Source organism: Fonsecaea multimorphosa (assembly GCF_000836435.1).
Source record: "Fonsecaea multimorphosa CBS 102226 unplaced genomic scaffold supercont1.46, whole genome shotgun sequence".
NCBI lineage: Eukaryota > Fungi > Ascomycota > Eurotiomycetes > Chaetothyriales > Herpotrichiellaceae > Fonsecaea > Fonsecaea multimorphosa.
Genome location: NW_015971680.1, coordinates 86968 through 111764, shown reverse-complemented (window position 1 = coordinate 111764; position 24797 = coordinate 86968). Strand labels below are relative to the sequence as shown.

The window sequence follows — 24797 nt, the reverse complement described above, 5'->3', positions numbered from 1 at the left end:
ATCTCATTCAATCCGTACAAACCGTTTGGCGCGGGGTATCAACAGCCTCATCTTCTTCGACTCTTCGCTCTCCTACGTCGATCCATTTACCTCGGGCTGCGTGCCGGTGATTCTCTTCCAGGCACCCCTCATAGCTTCTGGCAATGTGCCCACCTTCTCATTGAACGACTCCTCTGCCTGCTTCCACTCTCTCGCATTCTTCCTTTCCTTCAACTGAAGCAGATTCGGCAGCAAAGCTTGGGAGACCGCCTCGCTATCTTCCCTTGGCAACAACGAAGGTAGGTGGTCCATGCTGATCACGCACAGCGGAGGGTTCTCATACCCCGGGACAGGGAGTGTAGGCTTTTTGAAAGTCGAGTTCTCGTTGTAGATAGGGACCGGGTTGTAAGGATTCGTCGTGTCGCAACTGACATCACACACGACTGACAGATTGCTTTTTCGGTGATGAGAGGGATTCCTTGTTGATAAAGGGCGGGATCAGCTCGCTCAAATAAATGCAGTTCACCAAGATGTCTGACTCGACAATCTCCGCGAAAGGCCCGCCTTTTTTGGTCTCAGGCATATCCCCTTGGAGCAGATCTTGGCTTGGGTAGCTCGATACACTGCCCATGGGCTCGTTCGGGTTGGTCAATTGATGCGCCCGCGCCTCGACAGCCAGTGCCGCACCCGCATAGCCAGCATCTGCCACCCTCCGTCCAACATCGTCTGTCAAAAGTTCGAGGTCGAAGAGTGTCCCGCCGCCTTGGGGGAAACGCGACAGGACTTCTTACCAACCACCCCGGGTCTTGTAGCAGTGTGCAAACTGCACGTGCGTGTGTTTAAGTGCAAATTTGTCTTCCGGGAGCCCCTTGAGCCCGACGATTATATGGTCTATCGGAGCATCTTTTCATTGGCCTTCGGGGACCAGAGTTGCGCCGACCGCTTCGAACTCGGAGTCGTCGAATATCCGTTCCGGGCTGCGCTCGACGTTGACTTCATAGCCGGCGTCCAGCAGAGCTTTGGTAGTGCTGGAGGTTACTGTGCGGAAAGTCAGTCACTACACAATCAGATCGAGCAGGATGATCGAAAACATACAAGCAGATCGGTGCTCAAGTGGCTTATTTTAGAGCGAAGGTGCAGTGTGGTCGCCATCTTGAGTCAAGCGCTCGGTGAAGAAGGAAGACTCTATGCGAATACGAAGTTCGGGTTGAGAAAGCAGTACAAGGACTCCACGGAGGTATTTTGAGTCAAGCCCTGCGACCAGGTATAAAACCGGTAGAAATGAGAGGGAGGCACATTGAGACTTTTTTCTGCCACCGCCGGAGACTCGTACCTGACGCAGGTCCAACTCCCTCCGCACCGCGACACGCACCCAATTGAAGATTTGGTTTGTCCCAGAACCGCAAGAGAACTGAAGATGTCTAAATCCCAGAAAAACGACGTCCCAACAGACAACCCTCCTTCCTACGACGCTCTCTCCATCCCGGCTCCGACAGGAGTGCAAGCAGGCACAGCACCTCCGCCCGGACGGCGCCCCCTCCGCCCTCCGCCACCGTTAGAACTCCCCGCCCTTAACCTTCTGCGAAATAAGCGCACCATTCTCGCCTCCCAATCGCCTCGCCGGAAACAGCTCCTTGCCCAGATCGGACTACATAACGTCGAGATAATCCCTTCGAAATTTGAAGAGAACCTGCCCAAGACACTGTCCCCGTTCGAGTATGTCCTGGCGACTGCGACACAAAAGGCACTGGCTGTTTATAAGCAGGAGGTGAACAATGAAGAAAAGGGGGAGCCTGGATTGATTCTTGCAGCGGACACGATTGTTGTGAGTTCGCTGGGAGAAATATTGGAGAAACCCACGAGTGAGGCACATCACATCGCCATGTTAAAGGGCCTGAGGGATTCGAGGGTGCATAAGGTCTACACCGCCGTATGCGTGGTTACTCCCCTTGAAAGCGCAAGAGATCCCGGCTATGCCATCGAGACCGCCACGGAAGAAACTACCGTGAAATTCGACTCTGAGGTCACAGACGAATTGCTTCTGGCATATGTAAGGACCAGGGAAGGGGCGGATAAAGCGGGCGGATACGGGATACAAGGGACCGGGGCGATTCTGGTGGAGAGGATAGAGGGCAGCTTCGACAATGTGGTTGGCCTCCCATTAAGGACGACATTGAAGTTGATCGAGAAGGTCATGCAGCAGGCAGAGGATGAGGATATCTTGGAGGGTGAAGGCGAGGATTTGCTCGAAGATGAGTGACGATATATCAGTCTCTGCATGAGGACAACAAAATCGGCGTCAGTGGCGCCCGGATCCCGGCTACTAGGTCAAGGTCAGTAGATAGAGGTCTCCCACAAGGACAGCTTGGTAGGAATTGTATTGTTTGTAGAACCCATGTTGTTAAAATGCATCATTTACATGGAGGCTTCCAACCCACCCCTCTTGCAACATTTGTGCCACTCCTTATTTCAGGTTCTTGAGCTTCCCATCGTAACCCAAACTCGCTGTATCGGCCTTGCCAATCGTGGCGTCATTCGCACCTGCGTGCCATATTCTTTTCATTGCCTCAACCACACCGACATCGTTGGTTTCGAACTCGTAGAAACCCACCGCCACAACGAGGGTACCCAGGTTCAATAGCCACATAAAGGTTCGCCGCATGGTCGGGTGACGGTTGATGGGAATGTAATCAATGATGATTGACCTGCAAGAGTCTCAACTTTCGCTTTCTGGTGGGGTGACGCATAAGTGCATGCAATGCCAGCTCGATACTTACTGAAAACCCGCGTGTGAGTGGATCAAAATACCAAAGATCAAAGCTGCATCTAGCATCGGACTGACTGAGCCGGCAGCAAAAGGTGTGATGGTCAAGGGCACCAATGCCACCGACAGAATCCGTTCAAATGTCCAGTGATAGCTTCCATGGAGGGGATCGGGCTTCGGTACGGGCGCAGGGTCGTTGACTCCCCCTTTGATGACCTGCGGACCGGCCGGGAGAATCTTCCTTTGCGCAGTTGAGGAGAAGGGCGCAATCTGAGAAGCAAGTGACAGTTGCGGGGAAAGGAATTGTCTTGTGGAAGGGATCAGAGGAGCTGGCCGGAAGGGTCGAAGAGGTTGGGCAGTGCTCGAGAACAATCGCTTGGACGTCGATAGGAGCTGTGCTTGTCGAAGCATAGCTGTCCTCGAAGCTGCCGCCATTTTCCTAGCACGATCAATGGATAGTCTGATCAAGGTGGTCGAGAGGCATGAGGGTCAAGAGAGTCAATGGTCCGATCGCATGCTGCGATGGGAGGTTGCTCGGCTGCCAAGAAGTTTGCCTCGGAGCCAATCAGAAGCTCTGCATATATAACAAGCCGGAGAACTCCCCATCAACTCATCAACTCCTTCACTCTTTATCCTCCTCTCCCTTTCTGCACGGACGTTTACGAGGCCCATCCCTCCATGAAACCCTAACTCTGGTGAAAAGGACTCGGAAAGACGTCACACGAATTGTAAACTTAGAATCCACAGATTTGTTGTGTATTCGTATTACTAGCTAACACCATGGCACACCTAGTGTGGAATATCGCCGACTCTACCGCGGCTATCTCACTCGAATACATCTAGGCTAGTCTGGCACTACTGACTTGTCGCGGAAGGATGATATGAATGTACTTGAGAAGATCTGTGCCCTCGCGGGCCCCCAAGACCGACAGCCTCGTGCTCCTCGGAATTCCGATTAGTCACTTCAAAGATCCAGCAAAGGGCACCCAAAGGGTACAGAATACTAGGTATATGGAGCATCGCCCCGTGCGGGGTTCGCCCGAGGGAAAAACACGCGTTATTAGAGGGGATAGCCTCGAGGACTGATCAATCACTCCACCAGTCAGCTTCTCGAAACCAGCTTAATAGCCTATCGAGTCTTCTGATATACTGTGTGCTTACTTCGTGCTATCGGAAAGCCTTATATAACCTAGGTTCACGGAAACGGTTTGTTTATCTTCGGCTCGCCCAGGGCATTTTCCTTTCGCTTTCTCCACCGCCTTGGGATTTTGTCTGCCTGCTTGTTCTCTGCTTGCTTCCACGATGGCGACTGATAGGGTTGTGCTCATATCTGCTGCGCCGACGGAAGATGTTACTGTCCCTTCGGACGCTCCCCATGAGAATAGTTGGTACAATGGGAGAGACTTTGACGGCTACCGAGTTACCGAGCAATTACTCTTTGAGAGACGAAAGCTGCGAGTCATCTGTGTAGGGGCTGGAGCGACGGGCCTTCAATTCGCATACAAGGCAGAACGTGCCTTGAAAGACGTGGAACTCCAGATCTACGAAAAGAACAGCGACGTTGGTGGCACTTGGCTGGAAAATGTTGGCACTCCCTCCGCTCTTTCATTGATCATCAGCTGATTTTCCCTTTCTCCTGCTTCTTCTGAAAAGAGATACCCTGGGTGTACTTGCGACATACCCTCTCATTCCTATCAATTCACGTGGGCAAAGAATCCCAATTGGTCAAGGTTCTACTCTGGATCGGAAGAAATATGGCAATATCTCAAGGATGTTGCAACCAAATATGACTTGGAGAAATACGTCCAGTTTAGGACAACTGTCGAGTCAGCCACGTGGGACGAAGAAGCTGGAGTTTGGAGATTGCGTATCATTGCTCCCAACGGCTCATATTTTGAGGATACTTGCAATGTCCTTGTTAACGGGTCAGGAGTCCTAAAGTGAGGAAGACCCCATTCTGGCCCAGTAGCAACGACATCAGCTGCTAACCGAAAATGCCAGCGAGTGGAAATGGCCTAACATTCCAGGCTTAGATGTGTTCAAGGGAAAGCTCATGCACTCAGCGAAATGGGACAGCAACTATGATCTGAAAGGGAAGACTGTCGCCGTAATTGGTGGCGGGTCGTCCGCAGTACAAATCATCCCGTCAATACAGCCAAGTGAGTGTCTCTCACACATTGCCGCTTCCTAAATCTTGGTTGATTGACCACCGTTTATAGCCGTCGGAAAGATGTACGCTTTCTTGAGGTCACCGGTCTGGATCACGACAGGGTTTGGTGCTAAGTACGCCGGACCGGGCGGAACGAACTTCTCGTGTAAGGCTTCCGCTCAGGATGTCTAACTGTCGCTGATTGCCGCAGACCCGGAAGAGCAGAAGGAAGAATGGAGAAAACACCCAGAAAAACATGCGCAGTACTGTCGAGACGTCGAGGGCGAGCTCAACAAGAGGTTCACATTGGTAAGTCCCCTCACTATTTCGAAGCCAACTTGGCGCCCTGAACTGGTCTTAGATGCATCTCAAAGCCAAAGACCAGAAAGTATCCCGTGATCTCGTCGCAGACATCATGAAAGAGCAACTCGGCCATGATGAAACTCTCACCAAGCACATGATACCACCATTCGCTCTTGGCTGCAGAAGAATGACTCCTGGATCGGGTTACCTGCAATCATTGAAAGCAGACAACGTACAGGTCATCCCAAAGTCAGCTACAAGGTTGACAGAAACTGGTATTGTGGGCGAAGACGGGGTTGAGCACCAGGTCGACGTAGTCATTTGTGCAACAGGCTTCGACACATCCTTTACGCCGCATTTCAAGGTCTATGGTCGCAACGACGCTGAGATCCATGAGCAGTTTGGCGACTTCCCAATTGGGTATCTAGGCATTGCAGCCGAGAACTTTCCCAACCTGTTCCTTCTAATAGGCCCCAATGGGCCGGCATCGCACTCGAGCATTCTACCAATCTTGGAATGGTATACTCGATACATCTTCCAGGTCATTGAAAAAATCCAAACGGAGCGCATCAAGGCTGTCGAACCCAAGAAGGAGGCCATCAAGGATCTGTACAACCACACCCACGAGCTGATGAAGCGTCTGGTCTGGTCGTCCGCCTGTCGATCGTGGTTTAAAAACGGGAAAACACACGGTCCGGTGACTGCCATCTACCCGGGCAGTCGACTACATTTCTTCGAGATTATGAAGAACGTGAGATGGGAGGACTATAACATCACATACATGTCGGAGAACAGATTTGCGTTCATGGGCAACGGCTATACACAGACTGAGGTGGACCCTGAAGGAGACCCCGTGTGGTATTTTGATGACCCTTTCACCAAGATTTAGAGCCTTTTCTTCGACCGGAGGATTAGCAAAAGTTAGAACATGGTACAGACCGAGGCAGCAGAAAGAAGGGAAAACGTTTCCATCACACGAATACTACTACTAGGAGAGACCGTCAATTGGAACCCCGGAGTCTTACCGCAGTCCGCGCGGCCATGCCCAAAGCGTGATGCGAACGTGACGTTGGCCTAGTGGCCCTATGGGCCTTTGTGTCTATCGACTGTGATCGCAGGTAGAGGAAGTCCGTCGGCACTCTGCCCCGAGTAGCTGAGGGCTGGTCAGCAGCGGATCATGGGGTTGGCTGGGTGGGCAAAGGGCGTGGTAGCGGCATGGCTCAGGGTCGTGAGGTCGCCTTTCTAGCCTAGGTCCTGGCCTAGAGCTCTTCGTATAGGGCAGCCCACGTCCCGCGCACGCCCGCCCTCGCCGCCCCTCGCCGCTAAGACGCCCACAAGGTTTTCGATTGACACTGGCGGACTAACCCCAAGTGGCCAAGTCCAATGATGCCAATGGGCCTACAGTTCTGCGCTGTTCCTACCTATAATCCATGGATCGCTATTCGACTCATCCTCAGTCTGTTGTACGAGCCCGAGCATTGCTCTCCAAAGGCAAGGTCTGTATAGTGTTCGGCAGGGACTTCGCGTTCGAGGACAATTCATCATTTCTCCCAATACCCATTGATTTCATCTCCTGTCATATATTTGCCTGTATTTTATTTCCTCGTCCTTCCTCCAAGGAAAATGTCCAAGCGGAGCTGGCAAGAGGCCGAACTGCCATCCCCACGTTCTGCTCCGGGCCCCAGTCCACACAGAGCAACCTCTACGACATCTCCTAACACATACAACTCTCCTGCGCAATCCGCCTCCCCAAAGAAGCCTCGCAATTCCTTTGACGAGCCTAGTCTTGTTGCCAGAGCCGCGTCCCGTCCCCAACGGACAAATTCCACCACCAATGGAGCGGCCGCCGACGCCAAGTTGCCCGGTATCTCGAGAAAGGTCAAGGCGTGCGCAGCATGCCGCAAGCAAAAAGTAGGGCTTCCACAAGGTTCTCGGAGTTCCAGATAACTGAGCAGATGCGTTGTACAGATCAAATGTATCATGATTGGTGACCCGCCGTGTCAACGATGCAAGGAAAGGGGATTATCGTGTCGCCTCAACAAAAGCCTACAAACCCTCATGTCGGAAGACTCGAAATGGAAAGCCGCCGTTACAAAGGATGTCACAGCTCTGTACGCGGCCGTCGAAGAGATTGTGCGAACACTGCAGCTGCCAGCCCTGCCACAAATGCTCGTCTCCACGCAAGACCCGGCCATTTTCTTCGACCAGGAGGAACAGGGCAATGATCCCGACGACGAGGACCAGTCCTTTGACAATTCACCCAAGGTAACCCCGGTTGCCGACAATTTGTCACATGTGCCCATTGAGTCGCTATATCAGATCACCGGAATGCGGTCTCTAAGAGCTTCCGAGAACATCACCGAAGATCAGTCCCGCATTTGCAAACAACTGCGAGACACCGACTTTATTGCAAGGGGCTTGGTGAAGCAAGAAGATGCGGAACACCTGGCCACCTACTATCTCAGCAAGCTTGACCCATATATTTGGCATATATGTCCCGATTATTCGGATCTGGAGTCCTTCCGACGTCGCTCACCGACACTGACTGCATGTGTTCTCACTGTGGCTGCCCTTCACGACACTAAGCTGGGTCACCTGTACTCCGTCTGCAGCAAAGAATACAGAAGATTGGTAGCCAATGCCATGTTTGAGCGGAAAATTGACATGGAGTATCTGCGAGCCTTGGTCCTTGGGTCGTATTGGCTGAGCGACATCTCGTGGACTTTATCCGGTTATGCCATTCGCCGTGCCAGCGAATTCCACCTCCGACAATACTATCACGAAATACAAGAGTCGGTCAGATCGCCGGAAAAGGCTGACCCAGCAAAATTGCAGGAAGCCATGGACGGCATTAGAGTACTTTACCTGCTCTATATATGTGACCACCATCTCTCTATTCTCTACGGCCGATCGTCAATCATGCGTGACAACGAAAGCTACATTACTGGCTGGGAATCCTATCTAGCCTGCTCATTGTCCACAGATGCCGACCGTAGAATTGCCGGGCAGATCTGCCTGATGTACCTGATGAACCAAATACGAGAGACCCTGGGCCCCGAAGATACCAGTTCGGTACTGCCGGTCTCTGCTCTAACCAAAATTGCCGGCTTTGAGCGCGACCTGGACGACTGGATTGCCCGGTTCTCGAGACACAGTAAGTAGAGTGGAAGCTGTATTCATTGATCCATGCTGATGTCGTTCCAGATCCAAGCCAATACATTGGCAACTGGCCAAACAAGGGTGCAGTCATGCATTATCACTGGGCCAAGCTCTACCTGCAGTCTTATGTCCTTCGAGGTCTGCCTGAGTCTGGAGCTGTTATCCCCGAGCACTTTTTGGAGAACGCATCTGCCGCAGTCGCTGCCGCAACTGCCATCATCAACCTGCTCTTGGATGACAAAGATGCGCAAATAGCTATTGCCTATGTTCCGCATCATATCCACGGCATGATCGCATTTGCCTGCATGTTTCTCTTGAAAATCGCAACAAAGCACAGCGAGCAGCTATTCTTAGACACCGTTCGTTTTCAAAGGCTCATCAACGCACTGGCACAACACTTCAAGTCGACAGATGTCGGTAAAGATCATTTAATTCACAGAATGGCCGAGGGACTGGAGAAAATGGCGGAGAGCTTGGGAGGACCAGCACGGTCCAAGAACCGCGTGAGAGCCAACGGAGAGCGTTCAAGTCAGCCGTTAGCGTCCCCGAGTCAAGCGGTCGATGCGACGGTGAATCTGGGGAGGATCACCAACGGGCAATCGGATGTGCCTGACTATGGCTCACTGGACCCAGCAGCATTCGATTTCGGCGATCCTGCTTTGGGGCTGGGCATGCCGTTCTTCGATTTCGAAGGAACGACTCTCGATGCAGGACAAGCAATGTGGACCTTTACGTAGGGAGTACAGGACACGTATGAGCGAGACCAAGGCTTCTGCTGCCATGATTACTAGGTACCTACCTGCCTACATATCGAAATGATTGGAATTTTTGATATAATTTTACCCGCTCACGCTGCTTTGCTGACGGGGAATGACCAATAAGCTGTCGTGTAAAGAAGCCCTCCCATTTGGGTATAGCGCCTCTTGCGGGAAGATCTGAGCTCCAGAAACTCCAGTCGCCTGCGTTCAAAGCTCAGTTCTTCTACGAGTACGACACACAGCTGCTACCGCCCTCCTCCTCTTGATCAATTCCCTGCAATGGCGTCTCAGCGGCTGGCGCTGAACCTTCAGCGGTCCCTTCGAAGCAAACGAGCTATCAATGCTATTCAGTCTCCTCTTCGCCGCTACGCCAACCCTGTTACTCCCTCCAGAACTGAAAGCACCACCCTTTCGAACGGCCTAACGGTACAATCCTCGGTTCCCGCGGCTGACTGGCTTGGAGTGACTGACTGGTGGATCTAGATTGCGACTGAGCACTCGCCATGGGCTCAAACCTCAACCGTCGGAGTTTGGATTGATGCCGGGAGCAGAGCGGAAACAGACAAGACCAACGGAACCGCACATTTCTTAGAACATCTCGCTTTCAAGGTGAGCGATGAATTTTCACGACTCGAAGGCAGGGATTTAACGATGTTGTAGGGCACTGGCAGACGGACCCAACACCAACTAGAGCTCGAGATTGAGAATATGGGTGGCCACCTCAACGCATACACTTCGGTAAGTCGGGCTACACCCCAGCTCCTGTCTGCTGCTAAACGAATCCGGTAGCGTGAAAATACTGTCTACTATGCCAAATCTTTCAACTCCGACGTTCCCAAGACCGTCGACATTCTTTCCGACATCCTGCAAAACTCTAAACTCGAGCCCTCGGCCATCGAGCGCGAAAGAGATGTGATTCTCAGGGAGCAAGAGGAAGTTGACAAGCAATTGGAAGAAGTGGTATTCGACCACTTGCATGCAACGGCTTATATGCATCAGCCTCTCGGCCGCACCATCCTCGGACCCAAGGAGAACATTGAGACGATCTCTCGCCAGGATCTGGTTGATTATATTACCACCAACTACACCGCTGACCGCATGGTCCTTGTCGGTGCAGGTGGCATTCCGCACGAGGAATTGGTTAAGCTCGCTGAGAAACATTTCGGACACCTGAGATCCGCGCCGCCGACATCTTATGCCGCTGAAATTGCCGCTGAGCAGAAGCGTAAACCCAATTTCGTTGGCTCTGAGGTCAGGATAAGAGACGACACCATCCCCACTGCACATATCGCCATTGCCGTTGAAGGTGTCTCGTGGAGAGACGACGAGTATTTCCCCGCCCTGGTTACACAGGCCATTGTCGGCAATTGGGACCGGACGATGGGCAATTCTCCTTACCTTGGCTCAAGACTCAGCACTTTTGTGAATGCGAATAACCTGGCCAACAGCTTCATGAGCTTCTCCACGAGCTACAGTGACACTGGGTGAGTTATTCCTTTGCGCCCCCAGAACTCATTTGCCTTCATGTTGCAAGAGGGAGATGCTAACAGCGGTGTGTTACGTGGTTGATCCAGATTATGGGGCATCTACCTCGTTTCCGAGAACAAGACTCAAATCGACGACCTTGTTCACTTCACTCTGCGCGAATGGTCCCGCCTCTCATTCAATGTCTCCGAAGCAGAAACCGAGCGCGCAAAAGCCCAACTCAAAGCCTCTATCCTTCTGAGCCTTGACGGCACAACCGCCGTCGCGGAGGACATTGGACGACAAATTGTCACGACTGGCAGGAGAATGGATCCTGCCGAGATTGAGCGTGTAATCGGCCAAATCACGGCAAAAGATGTGATGCGGTTCTGCCAGAAGAAGCTGTGGGATCAGGACGTTGCGGTGAGTGCGGTCGGCAGTATCGAAGGCCTGTTGGATTACAACCGGATCCGGAATGATATGGCACGGAATTTGGCATAGGCAGAAGGAGATGAAGTGGGTAGGGGGCCAGCGGGCTTGTAGAGGCAAGCGAGTCGATAAATAGGGAGAAGCAGGGGAAAGTGTTTTGACAATCACCCCTTCTGGTGATTCTAGAGGGCTAGGCAGTGATTTGTATTGTACAGTGCACATGGCATAATCCGCACAGAAAAAAAAAACGGACTGTCAACTTGAAAGAAGGCCGAGTCATCTCTTTCGTGGTTTCGTTCCTCGGGCTCTGGAAGGATTTCGTCTCAGTGCTTTCTCATTGACATAGCGCCACATCATTTATCTCATTGCTCTAGTTACGAACAGAAAGAATGGGCCTGGATCCTAAGCTTGGAAAAGAAGACTAGAGAGACGCAGACAAGAGAAGAATGGTGAACCCAGAAGGCGGCGCCTCCTCTGCAGCATTACGCTGATCATCTTGCATCGCCCTATTCTCGACCGCCGGCAGGAATCCTCTTCTCTCCTCTCCCCAATCCTAAACAAGACGACCTTTCTGGGCTGACAGGGAGGATTATTTCCTGAGCCCTCGATCCTAGTCCCAGACCTACACCCGGCCAGCCTAGACTTTGACTTTCAAGATAGCCTTTCCGAAATTCTCGCCCTTCAACATGCCGCTAAAGGCCTCGGCGGCGTTCTCCATGCCCACGGTCTCGTGGACCTTTGCCTTGAAGCTGCCGTCCCGCAACCACTTGGAGACGTTTTCGAGGTGGGACTTGGCGTGCTTGGGGCCCATGTTGGCGTCGCCGACCATGAAGCCCGTCATGGTCAGCCGTTTGACCACGGTCAGGAAAGTGTTGCGGATGGGATAGCGTTCAGAGGGCGGGAGGTTGTACTGTGAGATTTGGCCGCATTCCACGATGCTGGTGATGGATATGGTTAGAAAGGGCTCGTGAGATGATCTGGAGGGACAAGGGAGAGGGAGAGGGAGGAACCAGGTTTGTTGTACGAGAGGAATGCATAGAAAGAAGCGGGAATGTTGATCAACAAAAGGAAAAGCAGCTTACCGTCCAAAGAGATTCAATGTCTCCATTGCACCGTCCAACTGCTCGCCGCCAACATTGTCATAGAAGATATCGATGCCTCCCTCCCCATTGCCCGTTTCTTCGGGGACTTTCTCCCCTTTCTTCTCCTTGTGTTCCCGGACCAGGCGCCCGATGACCTCCTTGGTACTGGGTTCTTTCTTGTAGTTCCACCCGCCATCGAAGCCCAGCTCGTTGATGATGAAGTCCAGCTTGTCGTCGCTGCCCACGGATCCAAAAACGGTCAAGCCCTCGTGTTTGGCCAGTTGGCCGACCAATTGACCCACTGCCCCGGCCGCGGAGGACACCACAATGATCTCCCCAGCCTTTGGTTTGCCGATTTCGTACAGTGAAGAGTAAGCCGTGAGGCCCGGCATGCCCAGGGCGCCCAGGTACTGCCTGATGTCGAGCTGGGAATCATTCGGGTTGGGCACTTTGAACGGCCGCTCCCATTGCGCCTCGCCCTCCTTGGGCGGCTTCGCCACGTGCAGGTTATACTGCTGAATGGGCAGCAACAACCTCACGACGTCTCCCTCGGCATAGCCCTCGAGCTTGGAGCGGAGAACCCGCGACAGAGTTGCCGCGGAAATGGCGTTCCCCAGCGGAATCGCTGGCAGGTATGATTTAACCGAGGGATCCCGCAAGAGGCCACGCAGGTACGGGTCGAAGCTCACGTAGAGGGTCTCGAGAATCATGCCATTGGCGGGTAGCTCCTGGTCTAGGTCAAAGGGGCCGACGTCTTTGACTGCAATGTGTTCACCCGGCACGGGGAGACGGTCGGGCACTTTGGTGAAAAGCAGGGCGAGATTTTTGGTGTTGGAGGGCATCTTGACACAAGGACTTTTGGATATAACGCTTACTGACTTGAATGGATGGACTGATGAGTCGGGGGCGGGAAAGGATTAGGTGAAGGTCAGTGAGAGGGTGTGGATGTACAAGGAAGATATCAATCAAGAAGAAAATATTCCGTGGATCAACGATGACCGCTCATGCTGTCATGATAATGCGCTTCGTGTGTAATGGAAAAAGAGTTCCGACCGGAGGGAAGGGAAGGGTAGCGAAACGATATATACACATATACGGACCACGACTCCACCCCAATTGCAAGTATATGTATATAGTCGCAAGAAAGAATCTATTGAGATGTACCGAGTATGAAGGTCGGATCTCCTAGCCTCGGACAAGAGTGTTTGTCATCGTTCTCTTATGTGGCCATCGGCGAGAGAAGAAATGAACAAGTCATCACAGACGCAGACCATCGACAAAGTGTTCGGATCTATTTTCGCCCGGGTGGCAGATCCGCAGAGAGGATAGACGGCGGAAGTAGAGAAGTAATAATACGAGACAGAAGGGCCATGTTTGTCAACCAGGGGGATATTATCAATGTCTGCGAAACCTCCTAGGTAGGCAATAGGTACCTACATCTCGGCAAATCCCTCCCTGTCAGACGCAGGCAAGGGGAGCAGAGAAAAGAAATACCCGGGCCATATCCGAATACGGCGGACCTGGATATTTCCTGCGGACTTATTGGGCTGCTCGAGGGTTGTTCAATACGACAGGCTGGACCGCCAAGCTGTAGATTGGAAATCAAGAGGCAGTATTCCTAGTCGGCACGGCGGCATCGGAGAGAGGGCAGGGTTTGCGAATCTATCGTCGCATGTCGTGTCTATATCATACATCCATCTCTCGTAACAATCGTGGACTGTTCAATAGTTTGGCATCTTGCAGCGTGATGGTCATGGCCGGCGGAGGGATGCCACAAACTTGCCGTGAGTGACACAAGCCCGCATGTCACGAAGTGTTCAAGTTCGCGTCGTCCGTAGCCCATCGTCTCCGAGTACAAATCTTTCCGAGAACCATCGAGGCACGCCCGACCCAGTCTCGGGTGGTTTCGTCCCGCTCGTCTGGCGGCAGGAAATGTTGTTGCTTCGCCCAGCTCTCGACCCATCATGGCAAGGCTCTGACTCAGAGGGCATCGCATACTGCACTGCCCGGTCCCAGTCTTTGAGATGCTCGTATGGACTCCTCAACCAAGCCTCCAATTCATGCAAAAACAGCCGAGCATTGTCGCGGCCCAGAAAGTCTTTCAATAACTCCTCCGCTTGCCCGGCGCTGCCTTTCAAATCAATCGACTTCAAGATCCCAATAATGTACTCAAGTAAGAAGTCAGCATTACTGGCGCGGCGGTCGGTCGCTCCAGGACGTGAATGTTGGGGAGCGCTGGGATTGAGGAAACTGAAGACTTGAAGTTCGCGTCTGATCCACATCCGGGCTCGAGATATCAGCTGCTCGTCTGCTGCTAAAGACGAAGGCGTCAGACTCCGGTATCTCGAAATGCGATTTGTGCCGACGTGCAGGGAGTAGAGTCTCTGCCGGTACACCTGTCTGCGAAATTCGAGCGCGGTATCTTTCAGCGCTTCAGGGTGCGCGCCTCTTGCATTGTTATAGCTTCCCCCTCTTCGATATGCTCGACCTTGCCTTGATCGTCGCTGTCGAGCAGCAGCGCTGGCAAGCCCATGAGTACTTCGGCTTGCTTGCGAATTCTCTGGAGGAAGGTAGAATACTTGACTTCGCTGCTCATCGGGGTCGCCAAGATTGAATCTGATAGCTGTGACTTGGCCTTTGCACAGTGGGCAGACTTGTTGCCGTTGTAGCCATGTCCCCAAGCATGAGAAATCAAACTGGTCGTGGTGGCAGGGTAGGGCGATGGCTTTATCCGAGATGTTGTCTAGGCAGATGACACATTGCTCTGGCGGGGGGAGTGTGTCTTCTGAAAGAGGTAGTAATGCCGTTTTCGAGCTCGGAGGCTCACTGAGATTCAGTGCTATCTCATCCTTCGAGGATTCTGTTGCCATCAAGCGGTGCAAAAGGAAGAAAGAAACGACATGGCGGGCGCAAGTGGCGTGGAAATGCTTGCGGGCTCTTGCAGTTGGAGGGCCAAATGCTCCGCCGAAATTTCAAATGACGCCACTCTAAAAAGGGGTCTAGCCTTGCACCGCCACCATCCACAAACCGGCCTTCTACTGAGTACATTTTGATATTCCAAACGCAACTCATTCCCATTCTGATCGTTCACATAAGAAAGCTAAGTTCTGTTTAGAGCCCCTGGCCTTTCATCCCATTTTCTGACTAGATGTTGAACGGACGACGGTCTGTCAAACTAGGCTAAACAGCAACTTCGCATCAGCATTTATTAGTCCTCACCGACAAAACAACCCCCAACACCCTCGACATACATATATATATATATATATATCTTTGCCTTGTATCCTCATGTCTTGACCCGTTGGTCTAGATGACTCAGAATCGCCGTAGAATAGTTCACGCAGTCAGCAACGAAATAAGAAAACCATTTGCTCGTGTCATGCCTTCGATAGTATCGGTCACCTCAAATCCGCCATACTCAACAGCCCAAACGCCAACGTTATAGAACGCACTGTCACCTGCTTCTGCTGATTGGAAATGTGTTATCGAATTTGCAGACTTTAGCATTGTGTCCACACCGCTGGCATCTGTAAGGCAGCAATTTCCCGAAGATAGTTTCCCCAGCCAACAGGAAGTCGATCTTGGAGACTCAGGTTCTGACCATGTCGAGGCCGAGGAAAAGAACAGGCCAACGCCTGGAGTCAATTGGTGGAATATTTTCATCAATTGATTCTGGACCAAACAATCGGCTAGTTCCTGATCAATGTTACGCGCCTCATCTGCACCAACATCGCACGCTCAGCAACTGGTCCTCGCTGGTCCAAGCGATCCAAATGCGCATCCATGCTATCATTTGAGCGAGTTGGAAGGTGTGGCCGTAGGTGGCATGGCCAACCTCATTTGGGTGCCAGCGGAGTGGAGAGTGCTCGGGGCGTCGCGTTGATTGGCTTCATCTGCAACATCTGTTTGAGTATTGGGTCGACGAGAGGAAGACATAGGCGATGCAAGTTTAAGACAGAATGAGAGCAACGCAGTTTTCTGAACGCTGAAGGCCCACCAGACCTATCCCGAACCCTGTGAGCCTTCCAGAGGGAGAGCTCCATATCGATCGGTTTCACTGCCCTCAGTCCAACTTCCTAGATCCTCATATGACTACCGGACGATCGCAACAATGTTCACTTGGAGGCCGGTGCCCTAAGCGGAATTGAGGTGCCTTGACTGCGCTGGCCCCGAGTTCCAATCCTCCGTTCCTGGTCCCACGCACTCAATCCATGGTCGGCCAGGATATTGCGGGTCACAAACGCAACAGCAAGCAGCAACAAGACTGCAATGAGCTGTACCAAGAACATGAACACGAACTTGACCGCAAAAGTTCCTGTGAAAGGGCTGAGAGACTTGGCATGATCGAACGCGTAGACCACACTATAGATGGCTCTGACGCCAATGAAGACGCACGCCAGAATCATCAGGGACCCTGCGGCCCGCTGGTTGCGGAGCTTGAAGAAGAATTGGGCGCAGAGGAAAGAGACGGCAATCCATGTGACCAGAAGGATGATGGCTCCAGCTTCTAGCAGCGAGTACGCCGTGTTGATGTCTGATTGGGTGTTGTGCTCGTCCCCGAGCTTCGCTCCACCGGCAGCGAAGAGCGCAAGGCCGGAAATTGCGCCAACATGGATTCCCGCCTCTTCGATGAGTGTTGCAGGTTGACTGCGGTTCGACGTCGCATAGTAGCCCCTCAGCAGGGCCAGAAAACTAGCAGTAGCAAGCAGCAAAGGGCTAAGGCCAATGGAGGAAACGATGGCCCCTGACGTGGATGGGTGAGGGTTGTTGTGATCGCCAATCTGAATGCCCGCGGCGACAATGCGAAGTATATCGAACGCAAAAATGAAGAAGAATGCTCCAAGCGCGCGTCGACCATGCTTGTAAAGCAGCCACCCCGTGGGCGGAAGGAGAAGGATGTAAATCACCATTTCGGCGATTGAGAGCCTTGTTACTGAATCAAGCATCATGATAAGGATCTCTGGGTAACTTCGGAGGAGGGTTTGTACGGTGGAAGTGGGATGGCCTCAAAGTCTGTGATCGTGTCGAGTTCGAGCTGGATGGCGATTTGAAGTGCACTGTCCTGAAAACCCCAAGGCTCTTATATCTCTGGCACTTACTCTTGATTGCCATCATAGCTGCAGGTAGGTCATGATGTGCAGGCCCAAAGGGGCCACCAGAAGCGAAGCCGCCCGCCAAAAGAGGCTTCCTGTTCGCAGTCAATACGATATTTGGCGCTGTTCACGAGCATCGATAGTCGCGCAGCCGGCGGTTGCAGCATGTGGATCGCCCACCGCATTGACACCCTGCTGGGGATGCTAGGCAGCAGCATTCCCATGGCAAGTTGGCCATGCAACGCATGTGGAAAAGACGCGGAGCGAACCGTGCTAAGGCATCACATCTCGCGGATTTTGATCATTGGATACGAAGGTGGCTGAGTCGCCCTGGTGGCCCAACGGTCGAATTGATTACCAGAAAGAGAATAGTACCTCGTACAGAGGGATAAAGAGACAAGCTCAGTCAAGCATTGCGGAGATGCCAATCTTAATAAATCGTCCAATTAACATTTGTACAATTATGTCGGCCTTGGAGTTGGGTTTCTAGCTTTCTCAGCCTCGCATCCTTCAGCCTTGTAGCAACCAGTTACCAATCGTTGGCGCATCCCTGGGGTCTCAGGATGATAATTGCCAGATGACATCAAGACATAGGACGCGTTCTCTCCCACTTCTCATCCAACTTCTGCCTGTTCTCGTTCTACAATACAGGGTGTGCGACGACGTCTCTATGGACAAAGATAGTGGATGCTCAGCTCGCCATCAGCTGTGCCTTACTGTCACGAATTAGAGACCAATGGGCGACGACAGCGAGGCCGGCTTGATTAAGGCGAAAACTATAATGGGTGCCCGCGCGCCGAGCCCCAACAAATGGAACAGGTAGATATTGGGATTCAGCAAGAATCAGTTTAGGAAAGGTGACCCCTCTCTCAATTGAATGTGAATTTCCAGGTCGCCTGCCCGACATTAGGCGTCGGTTCTTCTCGCTATCCAAATAAACGCTGCTTTGCAACTCCATTCCCGCGTCGATATGCATCTGCATGACGCGCTGTGCTCAATCACGTAATATTCTGCACGCTGGAGGGAATCACTTTGAAGGCTAACATACCCGGGGTATCATACATAACACATTTTGATCACTGAAAACCGTCAAATAAAACACCGTAGCAACATTACATAACAGCCTGTCATTTAGAGAGATGTCAGTCACGGTCATCATCAATATAAATCGAGCGAGTCGCAGCTTTCCACAAGGGATGGGAGATTCCCATTCATACTGAGAATGAAGGGGAAATTAGGGCCACTTACACATTCACTTTTGTCCTTCCCCGGCGGAACACCCATCTCATCGAATGTCTTGGGTCCCTTGCCCGGGGGCCGAGCTGCCGTCGCTGGGACGGAACTCGGTTTCGAGGGTGGTGCGCCGCCAGCGGGTGCATTGGCGTCAGGTTTTGAAGGAGGGAGATTTGCAGGTCTGACATTGGGCGGAACTTGCATTTGGTTGCCAGCAAGAGGTCGTCCGTTGGGGTTAGGCATACCACCGTAGCCACCAACGTTTGCGGCCGGACCTGGTCCAGGCCGAGGGTTAGGAGGACCCGGTCTATTTTGCGATGGGGCGCCCTGCTGTCCTGGAGGGCCTTGTTGAAGTCTTGGAGACCCACGCGGAGGATTGCTGGGATTCTGCTGCTGTTGAGGCCGGGGTCTTCTCTCTGGTTCGAGCGGAGCAGAAAAGCCAATGTCAAGTTTTGTGGGCGGTGATTGTCCCCCTGGCGGAGGACCTGGCCCCAGGTATGGTGAAGAGCTATTGGGTCTTGATGGTGGGCGAATGGTAGGAGTTCCTTGTCCTTGAGGTGGAGGAGGTCCTCCTGATGGTATGCGCCCTCCACGACCATAGCCAGGCCCAGGGTAGCCAGCTCCTCCGGGGTTAGAATAAGGCCGCTGCTGAGGAGGCATGTTCGAAGGGGGAGTGCCGTATGGATCAGGCCTTGGAGCGCCCATGGCTGCTGCCGAGGTTGGCCGGAGGTTAGGATTTATGCCAAACGCGGACGCGGGTCGAAAATCTGGGCCCTGGTTGACAGAGGGCATATTGGGAGGTCCAGTAGGGTAGGGTGCTGTACTGCCTGGCCTTGCTGAAGGGGGTCTCTGATTGTTGAGCGACAACCGAGAAGGATCGGGCATTTCGAGCTGACCAGGTTCCGTCTCTTCGGACAAGGTTGGCATTGCTGGGACGGGAGGCACGTCGGGTCCTCCAATCATCGAACCACGCTGCTGCCGAATCTTTTTGAGAGCGACACTTTCATGATCCTTGCGTGACAAAGTCTTTGACCTGGATATAGCATCGATCCTTCCCGTAGCATCCTGATTGCCGCTCTGTGATGCCTTGCGATACCACTCTTTCGCCTGGTCAAAGTTGACCGGGACATAAATACCGACCTCATAATAGTAACCCAGAGCAAATTGGGCTGTTGGAAATCCAGAAAGCGCTGCTCGCTGCGCATAGGTAAAGGCGATTTCCTCATTCTTCTCGAAAAGACCCTCATGGCCACAGAGGAACCACTTGCTTATTGCCAATTCTGCTTCGGGCTCCCCCTGTCTCGCTGCGAGGACATTGTAGTGCAGTGACAAAGCGGGATCAAAAGAGCAGCCCAGCTCGCAAAGCTCATATGCAGTCCCCATTTTCACTTGAGCCTTGGCAAACCCGAGGTACGCGGCCTTTTCGATGTTCATCTTGGCTCCGGCAATATCTCTGGGCAGAAATTGATCCGGTACCTGGATTTGAGGCATCTGTTGTGCTTGGAGCATGCCGAAGACATAAGCACCCTGTGGCGCATTTTCATCTGCCGTCTGAGCCGACATATAGATGAGATTGAGGCCACGTTCGAAGTTCTGCACTTGTCCATGCTGGCCAAGGAGTGTCATCATCCCGAGTCTGTAGCACGCCGCTGAATCTCCAGCATCCGCGCCCTTTTGATAGTACCTGATCGCCTTCAATGCGTCGTTTGAGGATTCGAATTGCATCCCAATCCGGTAATCCGCGCGGACGTATCCTTTTTCCGCAGCTCTTGTATAGCAATAGAATGCTTCTTTTTTGTCGACCCGGTGCCCGAACTTACCAAATTCAAGCCACATGCCCCTCATAAACTCCGCCTTGGGATGATGTTGATCGGCGAGAAAATTGACAATCTTGAGAGCATCTTCTTTGAGAACGTGCTCAATTCGAGGCGTTCTCGTTCTGGGTGCTTGTGCCAAAGCGATTCTTTCCTCGTTCTGCTGACACACCTCCACATATGACAAGGCGTCTTGAGCCCACGCGAGCTGGGTATCAGGGTCGTCGCAGCCGAGCACAGCAACCCTTGCGGCTTCCAGTGTAGCCTCTTTCTGTTCATCGGTAGGGGGGATGTTGGGAGGAGGGTTGCGAAGCATGGGAAACGGAGAGAAGTTTGGCTGTTCCGTCGGGGCCGTCGGGGCCATCGAGGTCGTTCTGGGCGGGAAAAGATTATCTTGCCTGTAAGATTGGGTTTGGCGGTCGTTGGGCGCCCTCTGATCGTACCCTGGCGCGTTCATACTAGAGGGTTGCGACGGCGCCCAAGTTTGCACGTTGCCCTGCATATATTCGGCAGACTGGGGAGAGTAGACCGATCCTGAGTAGGCAGAATTCGCTGAATTGGGATTTGAGGCAACTTGCTCCATCTGGGCCACATTTTGTTGCATATTGCTGGGCAGCTCATGTACTCTGTAGTCGTCAGCGATGATCGGCAGCGTCATGAACCCAGTACCACAGACCTGTTAGGGGTTGGCTGTATGATTTCTGGCATGTAATAGGAATCATCTCCCCCAGGGACGAAAGTGGCCCCCGTATTGTAACTCATGGTGAGGCTCGGAGGGGTGATCTTTGGTGCTTAGTGTTTCGTATTTCAGCTGAATCTCAGCTCCAAGGGGCCTGATCTGCCTGAGCACCTGGGAGCTTGCAGGTGATTTTCTCAAGAGGTAAGAGATCTTGATCCGTCCCGCACCCGCACAGGAAGGAGGAGGGATGATGATATGGTTTTCCGGAAGTTCAGGAGATTGCCCTGGTGCTTACGCAGTCAGGGCGAGTGTTGGATCTTTAGGGCAAAGGGTGGGGGTATTTGAAGGAAGTAGATCAATGGAGCACAATTTCGGAGGGCTGGTCGACTTTGTAGACATGTCTTGGAGGGCACTGAGGAGGCAAAGGAGCAAAGCAAATGTGGCCTGGTCGTCCGCGTCAACCAAAGCCGGGCATTGTCTGTGCACTTGTGTGAGTTAAAGTTGATAGAATACTTGGAGGGCGCAGGCAAGGCGAGGCTGCGGTAATTGGCATTGCGTGGTGCAAGTGGAGGGGCCAGTTTGGCACTTGTACGAATAGGCACTTGGGACTTAGCTAAGAGGGGCATCTGGGTGGGAATACGCCCCGGGCGGAGTAAGCCGCAGCCTGTAATCAGAGGCGCCTATGCCCTAGCTGGGGCCTAGCTGGGCTCGCTAGGCATTAGAGATCAGTTGCAGCCCTGCACAGCCGCAACCCTTGATACCTAGCTCGCTAGGTACCTGGTATCCACCACCCTTGGTGCCATAGTCCATTTTTGGCATTCCACTGTGCCCGTTGATGTTCCTGTGATTCTTGCAAAATCAGGCCGTGATTCCTTTGTGTACAACGAAACCGCCCCTTCTAGCTGATGTCCAATAAGATGATGTTATCGACGCCGCTACAAGTCTCTACACATTTGTCCATGTTGCTGTCTTTGGCGAGACTCTCGATCCGATTGAAGCATCAAACATCGTGACTTCGAATAACCCTACCACGCGTCGAATACACGTCTATTCATCCTGAAGTTGAAAATGCCTTGCAGCCTGAAACCCCGCCAACCCAAGCTACACGACAAATGGCACGAGGCTTACACTGAAGAAGTCAGCCAGTATGGAGCCCACCCAGGCAAATTTCTGCCACCCTTATCAGCCTTATTCCATTCAATTAGATTTCATGAAAGAGCTCTATCGCTGCATAGAGGAGAACAAAGTGGGCATCTTTGAGTCTCCTACAGGCACCGGCAAATCGCTGAGCTTGATATGTGGTGCTTTGACCTGGCTCCGAGATCACGAGCATCTGGCGCTGCAAGGTCCGACGGATGGACATGAGCCATACGATTGGCTTCTGGAGGCTGAAAAGTCTGCTCAACGCCGTGAGCTGCTTCTTGAACGCGAGGAACTTGAGTTGAGACTTGCCACGATCCGCGAAGAAGAGGCATCTCGCCGACAGAAGCGATACGATGTGAAAGCTTCCAAGAAACCTCGAACCAAGGTTGCAAACAACGATGACAAGGCTACAGATGAGGACGAGTTTATATTGGAGGACTACAACAGCGAGGGGGAAGAGACAAACGCTGCCAACCACTCATCGGTCAGCCTTTCCAGCTCAACCCAAGCTCTGCTCGACAAGCTACAGGGCCCAACGAGAACTGATGTTGAAGAAGAAAAAGATCGACTTAAGATCATTTTTTGCTCACGCACTCATTCTCAGCTCACCCAGTTCGTGAACGAGCTGCGTCGTGTCAAACCCCCTTCCTCCATCCGTTCCGAGGCTGCGGATATCACGCGCAAGTCTTCGCTTGAAGAAGGGGTGAAACACCTTGCTCTAGGCTCCCGAAAAAACTTGTGCATCAACCCGAAAGTTGCAAGGCTATCGTCTACCACCGCAATCAATGAGCAATGCCTCGAACTCCAGAAGCCTGCCACTCCCAAAGACAAAAGGTGTCCCTATATCCCCACAAAGGACGACAAAGTCAAGGTTGATGATTTCCGAGATAGAGTGGTTGCTGAGATACGCGACATCGAAGACACGAGTCATCTAGGCAAAGAGATGCAACTCTGTCCCTATTATGCTTCGCGAGCAGCTATAAGCATGAGTGAGGTGCTCACGCTACCCTATCCTCTACTCCTACAGAAGTCCGCTCGTGCAGCTTTGGGGGTCTCAGTCAAAGACAATGTTGTGATCATCGATGAGGCTCACAATCTTATGGATGCCATTGCGGACACCTTCTCTATCTCGTTACGTCTCGGCCAGCTTGAACAAGGTGCTCGACAGGTCACCGCTTACGCAAGTCGATTCAAGAATCGCTTGAAAGGGAAAAACCGTGTGTACGTTATGCAAGTGATACGGTTGCTGACTTCGATGATCGACTGTCTGCGTGAGACGCTGCGAAAAGGAACTTCAGCCCAAGCAACTATAACAGCTACTCAACTCATGTCGGGGAAAGGAGTCGATCAGATCAAACCCCACAAACTCTTGCAATACCTGCACGAGAGCAAGCTTTGCCACAAAGTTGAGGGATACTCTGAGGCGCAGCGAGATCACAATGATTCGAATCACAGCAAAGGTGCTTTGCTACATTTTCAAAACTTTCTTATAGTATTGATGAATCCGGACGATGAAGGACGATTCTTCACAAGCCGACAAGATAACGATGTCGTCGTCCACTACACGCTGCTCGACCCAAGAGAGCACTTTCGAGAAATAGTCCAAGAATCAAGAGCTGTCATTCTGGCCGGGGGAACTATGTCCCCTATGTCCGACTATTCGGACTATCTCTTTTCATATCTCGACAGAGACAGGCTTCGAACTTTCAGCTTCGGTCATATAATCCCCCCTTCGCATTTGTTCGCTCAGGCCGTTACAAGGGGATCTTCTGGCGTTGAGTTCGATTTCAGGTATGAAATGCGTGGCTCTGAAAAAATGATTCTTGAGTTAGGAGAGCTTGTTGTCCGGACATGCAGGATCGTGCCGGACGGGGTTGTGGTATTCTTCCCAAGCTACGATTACCTTGCACGAGTGCTTTCCGTTTGGCAGCACCTTCCAGCTTCTCAGCCGGTAATGCATGCGCTGGGTAAGGTTAAGACAATCTTCCAGGAATCAAAGTCGGTTGCTGTCGATGAGCTTTTACAGGAATATGCTACTGCGGTGGATAGCGGAAAAGGAGGTCTGATGTTGTCAGTCGTGGGCGGAAAGCTTTCTGAGGGTATCAACTTCTCTGACAAACTCGGTCGAGCAGTACTTGCAGTCGGTCTCCCATTTCCCAATGCCAATGGAGCGGAGTGGAAGGCCAAGATGGAACATATTGAGGGAATTCGATACGAGCACTGCAAAGGCCAGGGGAAGGGTGAAGCAGAATGCAGGGCTGAGGCCAAGATTGCAAGCAGGGAATACTACGAAAATGCATGCATGAGAGCTGTGAACCAAAGCATTGGAAGAGTAATCAGGCACAGAAACGACTATGCTGCGATCCTGATGGTCGACCGACGGTTCTCATCGGAGCGGATATCGCGCAAATTGCCTGGCTGGATTCACGGAAGCATGAAGGACGGCCTCCGAGACTGGACAGCCATAGAAAAGGGGATTCACGTCTTTTTCCGTGGGAAGCAATGAGCGTATGTACATCCCAAGCTAACTGCCACAGCAAAGTCTGATTCAACACCCCAAAATTCTTGCCGCACAGCACAAATGTGGTGTTGACATGCCGACTTTGCACACTATCACACACTTAAGACTATAGAGGTCTGTGTAACTCTAGACCGCCGACATCATCCACCTCTCACCAAGCACGACTCGAGATTAGTGGCTTCCAAGGTTTGCGAAAGACCAAACAGAATGTTTTGTGTGACTGAGAT

The 24797-nt window shown here is 52.3% G+C and overlaps 12 protein-coding genes across 12 annotated transcripts; 5 read left to right on the top strand and 7 right to left on the bottom strand.

Moving 5' to 3' along the window:
- Positions 1-72: 72 nt before the first annotated feature.
- On the bottom strand, positions 73-610 carry Z520_12029 (uncharacterized protein; the record flags this gene model as incomplete). The annotated part of the gene is made up of 2 exons (XM_016782516.1): positions 73-342; positions 428-610. 2 exons carry the CDS (start codon positions 608-610, stop codon positions 73-75), a joined length of 453 nt encoding a protein of 150 aa, XP_016626406.1.
- Positions 611-886: 276 nt separating this feature from the next.
- Z520_12028 (uncharacterized protein) lies at positions 887-1131 on the bottom strand (the record flags this gene model as incomplete). The annotated part of the gene is made up of 2 exons (XM_016782515.1): positions 887-1017; positions 1071-1131. 2 exons carry the CDS (start codon positions 1129-1131, stop codon positions 887-889), a joined length of 192 nt encoding a protein of 63 aa, XP_016626405.1.
- A 265-nt stretch (positions 1132-1396) lies between these two features.
- Z520_12027 (uncharacterized protein) lies at positions 1397-2239 on the top strand (the record flags this gene model as incomplete). Its single annotated transcript, XM_016782514.1, has 1 exon — positions 1397-2239. The coding sequence occupies one exon, from the start codon at positions 1397-1399 to the stop codon at positions 2237-2239; it is 843 nt and encodes a 280-aa protein (XP_016626404.1).
- A 204-nt stretch (positions 2240-2443) lies between these two features.
- Z520_12026 (uncharacterized protein) lies at positions 2444-3178 on the bottom strand (the record flags this gene model as incomplete). The annotated part of the gene is made up of 2 exons (XM_016782513.1): positions 2444-2684; positions 2757-3178. 2 exons carry the CDS (start codon positions 3176-3178, stop codon positions 2444-2446), a joined length of 663 nt encoding a protein of 220 aa, XP_016626403.1.
- Positions 3179-4045: 867 nt separating this feature from the next.
- Z520_12025 (uncharacterized protein) lies at positions 4046-6084 on the top strand (the record flags this gene model as incomplete). The annotated part of the gene is made up of 6 exons (XM_016782512.1): positions 4046-4327; positions 4397-4683; positions 4745-4902; positions 4963-5058; positions 5104-5201; positions 5254-6084. The coding sequence occupies 6 exons, from the start codon at positions 4046-4048 to the stop codon at positions 6082-6084; spliced, it is 1752 nt and encodes a 583-aa protein (XP_016626402.1).
- Positions 6085-6818: 734 nt separating this feature from the next.
- Z520_12024 (uncharacterized protein) lies at positions 6819-9091 on the top strand (the record flags this gene model as incomplete). The annotated part of the gene is made up of 3 exons (XM_016782511.1): positions 6819-7106; positions 7164-8349; positions 8400-9091. The coding sequence occupies 3 exons, from the start codon at positions 6819-6821 to the stop codon at positions 9089-9091; spliced, it is 2166 nt and encodes a 721-aa protein (XP_016626401.1).
- A 300-nt stretch (positions 9092-9391) lies between these two features.
- On the top strand, positions 9392-11077 carry Z520_12023 (mitochondrial-processing peptidase subunit beta; the record flags this gene model as incomplete). The annotated part of the gene is made up of 5 exons (XM_016782510.1): positions 9392-9538; positions 9596-9721; positions 9773-9850; positions 9902-10596; positions 10687-11077. The coding sequence occupies 5 exons, from the start codon at positions 9392-9394 to the stop codon at positions 11075-11077; spliced, it is 1437 nt and encodes a 478-aa protein (XP_016626400.1).
- Positions 11078-11642: 565 nt separating this feature from the next.
- Z520_12022 (uncharacterized protein) lies at positions 11643-12929 on the bottom strand (the record flags this gene model as incomplete). The annotated part of the gene is made up of 2 exons (XM_016782509.1): positions 11643-11943; positions 12088-12929. The coding sequence occupies 2 exons, from the start codon at positions 12927-12929 to the stop codon at positions 11643-11645; spliced, it is 1143 nt and encodes a 380-aa protein (XP_016626399.1).
- Positions 12930-13904: 975 nt separating this feature from the next.
- On the bottom strand, positions 13905-14957 carry Z520_12021 (uncharacterized protein; the record flags this gene model as incomplete). The annotated part of the gene is made up of 1 exon (XM_016782508.1): positions 13905-14957. One exon carries the CDS (start codon positions 14955-14957, stop codon positions 13905-13907), a length of 1053 nt encoding a protein of 350 aa, XP_016626398.1.
- Positions 14958-16202: 1245 nt separating this feature from the next.
- Positions 16203-16997, bottom strand: Z520_12020 (uncharacterized protein; the record flags this gene model as incomplete). The annotated part of the gene is made up of 1 exon (XM_016782507.1): positions 16203-16997. The coding sequence occupies one exon, from the start codon at positions 16995-16997 to the stop codon at positions 16203-16205; it is 795 nt and encodes a 264-aa protein (XP_016626397.1).
- Positions 16998-18292: 1295 nt separating this feature from the next.
- Positions 18293-20989, bottom strand: Z520_12019 (uncharacterized protein; the record flags this gene model as incomplete). The annotated part of the gene is made up of 3 exons (XM_016782506.1): positions 18293-18304; positions 18429-20853; positions 20904-20989. The coding sequence occupies 3 exons, from the start codon at positions 20987-20989 to the stop codon at positions 18293-18295; spliced, it is 2523 nt and encodes an 840-aa protein (XP_016626396.1).
- Positions 20990-22053: 1064 nt separating this feature from the next.
- On the top strand, positions 22054-24555 carry Z520_12018 (uncharacterized protein; the record flags this gene model as incomplete). The annotated part of the gene is made up of 1 exon (XM_016782505.1): positions 22054-24555. The coding sequence occupies one exon, from the start codon at positions 22054-22056 to the stop codon at positions 24553-24555; it is 2502 nt and encodes an 833-aa protein (XP_016626395.1).
- Between the last annotated feature and the right edge of the window lie 242 nt (positions 24556-24797).